General features: G+C 42.0%; 1 protein-coding gene across 1 annotated transcript; it reads right to left on the minus strand.

Annotated features, from left to right (window-relative positions):
- Positions 1-218: 218 nt before the first annotated feature.
- On the minus strand, positions 219-1,964 carry LOC130706292 (melanoma antigen preferentially expressed in tumors-like). Its single transcript, XM_057537678.1, has 2 exons — positions 1,567-1,964; positions 219-732 (listed from the first exon to the last, which is right to left on the minus strand). Exons 1-2 carry the CDS (start codon positions 1,962-1,964, stop codon positions 219-221), a joined length of 912 nt encoding a protein of 303 aa, XP_057393661.1.
- Between the last annotated feature and the right edge of the window lie 6,306 nt (positions 1,965-8,270).

The raw sequence follows: 8,270 nt of genomic DNA on the forward strand, positions 1-8,270 counted from the left end.
GATCCAGAGGACCTTTCAAATTCCTGCATTTCCTTTTAAAAGTTCCTCTTTTATAGAGATCGGTTTACATATCCAGTGTTCCTAACCCCAGTTTCCTAGAACAGTAGAACTTTACATATGTGTCTCTACAAACTTGGGTTTCAGGTGAGAAAAAAAAAAAAACTGAACGCTTTAATGGCCACACATCAGTGTTGAAACACCTCCTTGTACTGTGGACATCACTTTGAACAAGTGGCCCAGGTCATGTCATCCCGCTGTGCCCCGTGCAGCATCGCCTCCAACTGAGCCTGGACTTCAGCAAGTTTCTGTCGGTCCAAACTCTCATGAAAATTCCATTCCTCGTAGCAATGGACAGGGACAGGATAAATCACGTACTTCAGCTTCATCAAGGATGTCAAGTGCTGCAGAAGGCTCTTGAGCACAGGCATCGTAATGGGATTGAAGGCAAAGCTAAGGACACGGAGGTGGGTACAGTGGCTCAGGGCTGGGAGGACGGCAGAGAGAGTAGAATCAGTTATCATACAATTATTTATCTCCAGATGTTGCAGGGTGCTTGAGACCTTCTCCAGCAGAGTCTGGAAGGGCTCATAAACCTCTGAGAAGATCTGGTTGTTACTGAGACTCAATACCCTTAGGTGGGTGGCCTGAGAGCTCTGGGACAGGACAGTGACATCTCTGTTAGAAAGGCTACAGAAAGGTAGATACAGTGTATCCAACTGAGGTGGCACAACTCTAAAGAGAGAAAAAAGTAAGATTATTTCAGAAGAATGAGGGCAATGAGCCCCAAATTACAGGTACCTAAGGCTCTAGAATAAACTACTGTGTTCATGGTTTGCAATAGCTGGTTAACAATGTGGACTTTGGGATCAGACTTCATAGATTTGTGACCCTGAGAAAGTTACTTTACCACTCTGAGGTACAGGGTTTTAATCTTGAAAATGTGCACAGCAGTAATTATTATACAGAAGTGCGGGAAAGATTAAGTGAAGAAATTGCATGCACTTAGTATATACGACATAATCAGTGTTGGATCTGATTCACTAATTTGGCGAGGATGGGTCTGGGAAAGCAGCCAACTGAGGGTTTCCTCTGACTAGTTCCCAGATGACAAGCTCTCAGTTCAGGGTCTAAGCCTTGGGGAAAATACAGGAGCAAAATTATCTGGCAGTGTTAACTATTGGGGCCCATCCATGGGCATGTGCATTAGTCCTATAGCTTAATGTTTCTCCATCTGAATGCCTCCCCTTCCTCTCTAGAGAGCTGTAAAGTCCAATAGGAGAAGGACTGAGTCTTTTTCACCAATATATTTACAGACTTATTATAGTGTCTGCCCACGGCCACTGAATGAATGAATGAATGAATGAGCACAGCTTCCTTTTCTAACCTCATCTGCTGCTCACCATAAGGTAGCCCTCTCTCCCCCGGCTAGGTTCAAACTCCCAGCAGTGCCTATGCTGAGGCAAAAGGAGAAATGGGCTACAAGGAGCTTAGGAAGATCCAAGCATGGTCTCTTCTGTCTTAACAATGAGGTGTTCAGGGAACCCAGGTTCTTCCCCACCCCCTCACCTGAGCAGTGTGTGCAGTTGATCTGTGAGGCAGAAGAAAGTCAAGCTGAGCTCCTGGAGATTGTCCAGCTGCCCAAGCCAGAGGAGAAAAGATCTGAAGTTCCTTCTCTTATAAGATTTAAAGGGGATGTTACACAGAGTCAGGCTGTTCAGGTGGATCACCCGAGCCAAAAGGGTGACGACTTCTCTCAGATTAGCCTGATCCATTTCCAGGTGCTCAATGCACCCCAGATCCAGAAACTGCAGGATACTTTTGAGGGCAGACATTCTATGGATTCGCAAACCTCTGCAGCAGAGGTGCAAGGACCCAAAGTTCTGCTGAACTTTACTACAAAGCAAAGAGAGGAATTGCTCTGTTCTCACGGTACTATTGAGGGAAATATCCACTAGTAATTCCATGGGTTCCTGAGCTGAATGAGGCTCAGACCCGGAATTACCAATCCCGAGGCACCTGACACTATGCTGAGCGTCTTCTATATTAAAGATAGAGCGCTGAGAGTAAATGCATGACTGAAAACAGAAAGGGAATGCGGTCCCAATCTCAGAGCATATTGTCTCACAGTCCAGGTCAGGCCTTAAATCTAGGATCCTCAGTTTGGGCCCCCTGTAAGGAAAGGAAGAGACAGAACACATGAGAGATAGCTGATTTTAATATAACCCAGCAAGATCAATGATGAGAAGCAGGGACAGAACACTTTAACCCTGGTTTTCACTTCACTGCCATTCACCAAGAAGTTCTTTCCACACAAATGCAGCGTCTTTCATCCTTTCCCCACCCCCTCCTTCACCTCCGGGCTTTCCCTGTCTCAATGCCCATATTCCACTTCTGTGTAATCGCACTCAGATCCATTCATAGTGTCCTCAAACACCTCTGTTCTATAATCAACTCTATAAGGCAATAGAGTCCCGAAGGTGACCCCAAGTGCTGACCGACAGCTCTGCAAAGACTGCAGTATTCACCATTGGCTACTGTTGGGAGACGGTTAGGTATCCCCCTGCCCCAGGCTACAGCATACCCTCCTGCTGACTCCCTGTGTCTCTACTGGTCATAGTCTTACCAAGAGGAAGAGTTCTGGGCAGGGAGGATCTGCAGACCATCAATCATGGCTTCCAAGATGTCATAGGATGACTCTCGTGTGTTCAATGACCCAATATGGAGACAGCGAAAAGGCCAAACCTGCACCATTGCCTTTAGCACCGTCTTATGCCCACCCAAGAAGGCAGCATTGAACAATGGAACAAAGAGGTCTCTTGGGATTTCGTCCAGGGCATGGATAGCTGCAGGCTCATTATTCAGCAGACTCTTTGCAGCAAGCTCTAGGAGTGTGACTGTGGTCTTTTGGTCCATCTTCAAAAACCTGCTTCAGAGTAGAGAGTATTTAGAAATCCTGAGAAGATATCTAGAGTCACTTGTTTGCTTCCAGGGTTAGCTATGGACAAAATACTTATTGAATAAGTATGTGGTGAATCATAGGGTCAACTCAAGTGACCTCTACTATAGGACTAGAATGAAAATGGACTTGTGTGTATATTTAATTATATATGTGTACACACACGTGTGCGTGCACACACACACACACACACACACACACTTGAGATAAAATGCCATTAGAAATCAGAGGTCAGTTAGCAGAAGACAATGCTGACCACCTAGCTGCCTTCCTCAAATTATTTCCTCCTGAGGAGCTTCAAGATGGCAGAAGAGTAAGACGCGGAGATCACCTTCCTCCCCACAAATACATCAGAAATACATCTACATGTGGAACAACTCCTACAGAACACCTACTGAACACTGGCAGAAGACCTCAGACCTCCCAATAGGCAAGAAACTCCCCAAGGACCTGGGTAGGGTAAAAGAAAAAAGAAAAAACAGAGACAAAAGAATAGGGACGGGACCTGCACCAGTGGGAGGGAGCTGTGAAGGAGGAAAGGTTTCCACACACTAGGAAGCCCCTTCGTGGGCGGAGACTGCAGGTGGCGAAGAGGGGAGCCTCGGAGCCACGGAGGAGAGTGCAGCAACAGGGGTGCGGAGGGCAAAGCGGGGAGATTCCCACACGAAGGATCTGTGCCGACCAGCACTCACCAGCCCGAGAGGCTTGTCTGCTCACCCGCCGGGATGGGTGGGGGCTGGGAGCTGAGGCTCAGGCTTCGGAGGTCGGATCCCAGGGAGAGGACTGGGGTTCGATGCGTGAACACAGCCTGAAGGGGGCTAGTGCACCACGGCTAGCCGGGAGGGAGTCCGGGAAAAAGTCTGGAGCTGCCGAAGAGACAAGAGACTTTCTTGCCTCTTTGTTTCCTGGTGCGCGAGGAGAGGGGATTAAGAGCGCTGCTTAAAGGAGCTCCAGAGAAGGGCGCGAGGAAATAGTTAATCAAGTCCAGGAAGCACAGAGAGTCCCATACAGGATAAATCCAAGGAGAAACACGCCAAGACACATACTAATCAAACTATCAAAGATTAAACACAAAGAACAAATATTAAAAGCCGCAAGGGAAAAACAACAAGTAACACATAAGGGAATCCCCATAAGGGCAACAGCTGATCTTCCAGCAGAAACTCTGCAAGCCAGAAGGGAGTGGAAGGACATATTTAAAGTGATGAAAGAGAAAAACCTACAACCAAGATTACTCTACCCAGCAAGGATCACATTCAGATTTGATGGAGAAATTAAAAGCTTTACAGACAAGCAAAAGCTAAGAGAATTCACCACCACCAAACCAGCTTTACAACAAACGCGAAAGGAACTTCTCTCGGCAAGAAACACAAGAGAAGGAAAAGACCTACACTAAAAAAACCCAAAGCAATTAGCAAAATGATAACAGGAACATACATATCGATAATTACCTTAAATGTAAATGGATTAAATGCTCCAACCAAAAGACATAGATTGGCTGAATGGATACAAACACAAGACCTATATATATGCTGTCTACAAGAGACCCACTTCAGACCTAGGGACACATACAGACTGAAAGTGAGGGGATGGAAAAAGATATTCCATGCAAATGGAAATCGAAAGAAAGCTGGAGTAGCAATTCTCATATCAGACAAAATAGACTTTAAAACAAAGACTATTACAAGAGACAAAGAAGGACACTACATAATGATCAAGGGATCAATCCAAGAAGAAGATATAACAATTGTAAATATTTACGCACCCAACATAGGAGCACCTCACTACATAAGGCAAATACTAACAGCCATAAAAGGGGAAATCAACAGTAACACAATCATAGTAGGGGACTTTAACACCCCTTTCACCAATGGACAGATCATCCAAAATGAAAGTAAATAAGGAAACACAAGCTTTAAATGATGCATGAAATAAGATGGACTTAATTGATATTTATAGGACATTCCACCCAAAAACAACAGAATACACATTCTTCTCAAGTGCTCATGCAACATTCTCCAGGATAGATCATATCTTGTGTCACAAATCATGCCTTGGTAAATTTAAGAAAATTAAAATCGTATCAAGTATCTTTTCCCACCACAACGCTATGAGACTAGACATCAATTACAGGAAAAACTCTGTAAGAAATACAAACACATGGAGGCTAAACAATACACTACGAAATAACCAGGAGATCACTGAAGAAATCAAAGAGGAAATCAAAAAATACCTACAAACAAATGAAAATGAAAACACGACGACCCCAAACCTATGGGATGCAGCAAAAGCAGTTCTACGAGGGAAACTTACAGTAATACAATCCTACCTCAAGAAACAAGAACCATCTCAAATAAACAACCTAACCTTACACACAAAGCAATTAGAAAATGAGGAACAAAAAGACCCCACACTTAGCAGAAGGAAAGAAATCAGAAAGGTCAGATCAGAAATAAGTGAAAAAGAGATGAAGGAAACAATAGCAAAGATCAATAAAACTAAAAGCTGGTTCTTTGAGAAGATAAAGAAAATTGATAAACCATTAGCCAGACTCATCAAGAAAAAAAGGGAGAAGACTCAAGTCAATAGAATTAGAAATGAAAAAGGAGAAGTAACAACTGACACTGCAGAAATACAAAGGATCATGAGAGATTACTACAAGCAACTCTATGCCAATAAAATGGACAAGCTGGAAGAATTGGACAAATTCTTAGAAAAGCACAACCTTCCGAGACTGAACCAGGAACAAATAGAAAATATGAACAGACCAATCACAGGCACTGAAATTGAAGCTGTGATTAAAAGTCTTCCAACAAACTAAAGCCCAGGACCAGATGGCTTCACAGGTGAATTCTATAAAACATTTAGAGAAGAGCTAACACCTATCCTTCTCAAACTCTTCCAAAATATAGCAGCGGGAAGAACACTCCCACACTCATTCTACGAGGCCACCATCACTCTGATAGCAAAACCAGACAAAGATGTCACAAAGGAAGAAAACTACAGGCCAATATCACTGATAAACACAGATGCAAAAATCCTCAACAAAATCCTAGCAAACAGATTCCAACAGCACATTAAAAGGATCATACATTATGACCAAGTGGCGTTTATCCCAGGAGTGCAAGGATGCTTCAGTATACGCAAATCAATCAACGTGATGCACCATATTAAAAAACTGAAGGAGAAAACCCATATGATCATCTCAATAGATGCAGAGAAAGCTTTCGACAAACTTCAACACCCATTTATGATAAAAACCCTCCAGAAAGTAGGCATAGAAGGAATCTTCCTCAACATAATAAAGGCCATGTATGAGAAACCCACAGCCAACGTCGTCCTCAATGATGCAAAACTGAAACCATTTCCACTAAGATCGGGAAGAAGACAAGGTTGCCCACTCTCACCACTATTATTCAACATAGTTTTGGAAGTTTTAGCCACAGCAATCAGAGAAGAAAAAGAAATAAAAGGAATCCAAATTGGAAAAGAAGAAGTAGAGCTGTCACTGTTTGCAGATGACATGATACTATACATAGAGTATCCTAAACATGCTACCAGGAAACTACTAGAGCTAATCAATGAATTTGATAAAGTAGCAGGATACAGAATGTATGCACAGAAATTTCTTGCATTCCTATACGCTAATGATGAAAAGTCTGAAAGAGAAATTAAGGAGATACTCCCATTTACCATTGCCACAAAAAGAATAAAATATCTAGAAATAAACCTGCCTAAGGAGACAAAAGACCTGTATGCAGAAAATTATAAGACACTGATGAAAGAAACTAAAGATGATACAAATAGATGGAGAGATATACCATGTTCTTGGAATGGAAGAACCAACATTGTGAAAATGAGTCTACTACCTAAAGCAATCTACAGATTCAATGCAATCCCTATCAAACTACCACTGGCATTTTTCACAGAACTAGAACAAAAAATTTCACAATTTGTATGGAAACACAAAAGACCCCGAATAGCCAAAGCAATCTTGAGAAAGAAACACAGAGCTGGAGGAATCAGGCTCCCGGACTTCAGTCTATACTACAAAGCTACAGGAATCAAGGCAGTATGGTACTGGCACAAAACCAGAAATATAGCTCAATGGAACAGGATAGAAAGCCCAGAGATAAACTCACGCACCTATGGTCACCTAATCTATGACAAAGGCGGCAAGAATATACAGTGGGGAAAAGACAGTGTCTTCAATAAATGGTGCTGGGAACACTGGACAGCAACATGTAAAAGAATGAAATTAGAACACTCCCTAACACCATACACAAAAATAAACTCAAAATGGATTAAAGGCCTAAATGTAAGGCCAGACACCATCAAACTCTTACAGGAAAACATAGGCAGAACACTCTATGACATAAATCACAGCAAGATCCTTTCTGACCCACCTCCTAGAGAAATGGAAATCAAAACAAAAATAAACAAATGGGACCTAATGAAACTTAAAAGCTTTTGCACAGCAAAGGAAAGCATAAACAAGACGAAAAGACAACTCTCAGAATGCGAGGAAATATTTGCAAATGAAGCAACTGACAAAGGATGAATCTCCAGAGCATACAAGCAGCTCATGCAGCTCAATATCAAAAAAAACAAACAACCCAATCCAAAAATGGGCAGAAGACCTAAATAGACATTTCTCCAAAGGAGATATACAGATTGCCAACAAACACTTGAAAGAATGCTCAACATCTTTAATCATTAGAGAAATGCAAATCAAAACTACAGTGAGATATCATCTCACACCGGTCAGAATGGCCATCATCAAAAACTCTACAAACAATAAAACACATATCACATTATTAAACTAGGAATCTTGTTGAAAAACCAATATCACACAGATGAACAGAATGAAGGGAATTCCATACAAAACTTTGTAAAAAAAAAAAAAAAAAAGATAAGGAAACAAAAGTGCACACATATTAAACAACCATGAAGGAGAAAAAGACTGGAAGTCAACACTCCAAACAAAATTAATTATACTCAAGCAAGCATTGGAGGATATGAAACCCACCTTAAATAGAATATTTTAAAAAATCAAAAGACAGAGATTGACTAAAAAGAAAGGCTGAAGCAAAGATTTTATAACCAACTGGGGTGTCCTTTAAATATCACAGCCTACAGAAAAAGCTTTTCAACTTGTAGAAACTTAGGAAATTCTGCACCCCTCAGCCCTTCCTAAGGAAGCTACTAGAGCAGGGGTCTGCAAGCTGGCCCACTGAGCCAAATCCAGCCCACTGCTTGATTTTGTAAATAAAGTTTTATTGGAACAAAGCCATGATCAATCATTTATGTATTG

Source organism: Balaenoptera acutorostrata, chromosome X (genome assembly GCF_949987535.1).
Source record: "Balaenoptera acutorostrata chromosome X, mBalAcu1.1, whole genome shotgun sequence".
NCBI lineage: Eukaryota > Metazoa > Chordata > Mammalia > Artiodactyla > Balaenopteridae > Balaenoptera > Balaenoptera acutorostrata.

Excerpts from the sequence above, each read along its gene's own strand:
- LOC130706292 (XM_057537678.1), bottom strand. The coding sequence starts at position 1,964 with ATGGAATTACTAGTGGATATTTCCCTCAATAGTACCGTGAGAACAGAG. Across the intron at positions 733-1,566 it reads CAACTGCACACACTGCTCAG|AGTTGTGCCACCTCAGTTGG; the intron begins GTGAGGGGGTGG and ends TTCTCTCTTTAG.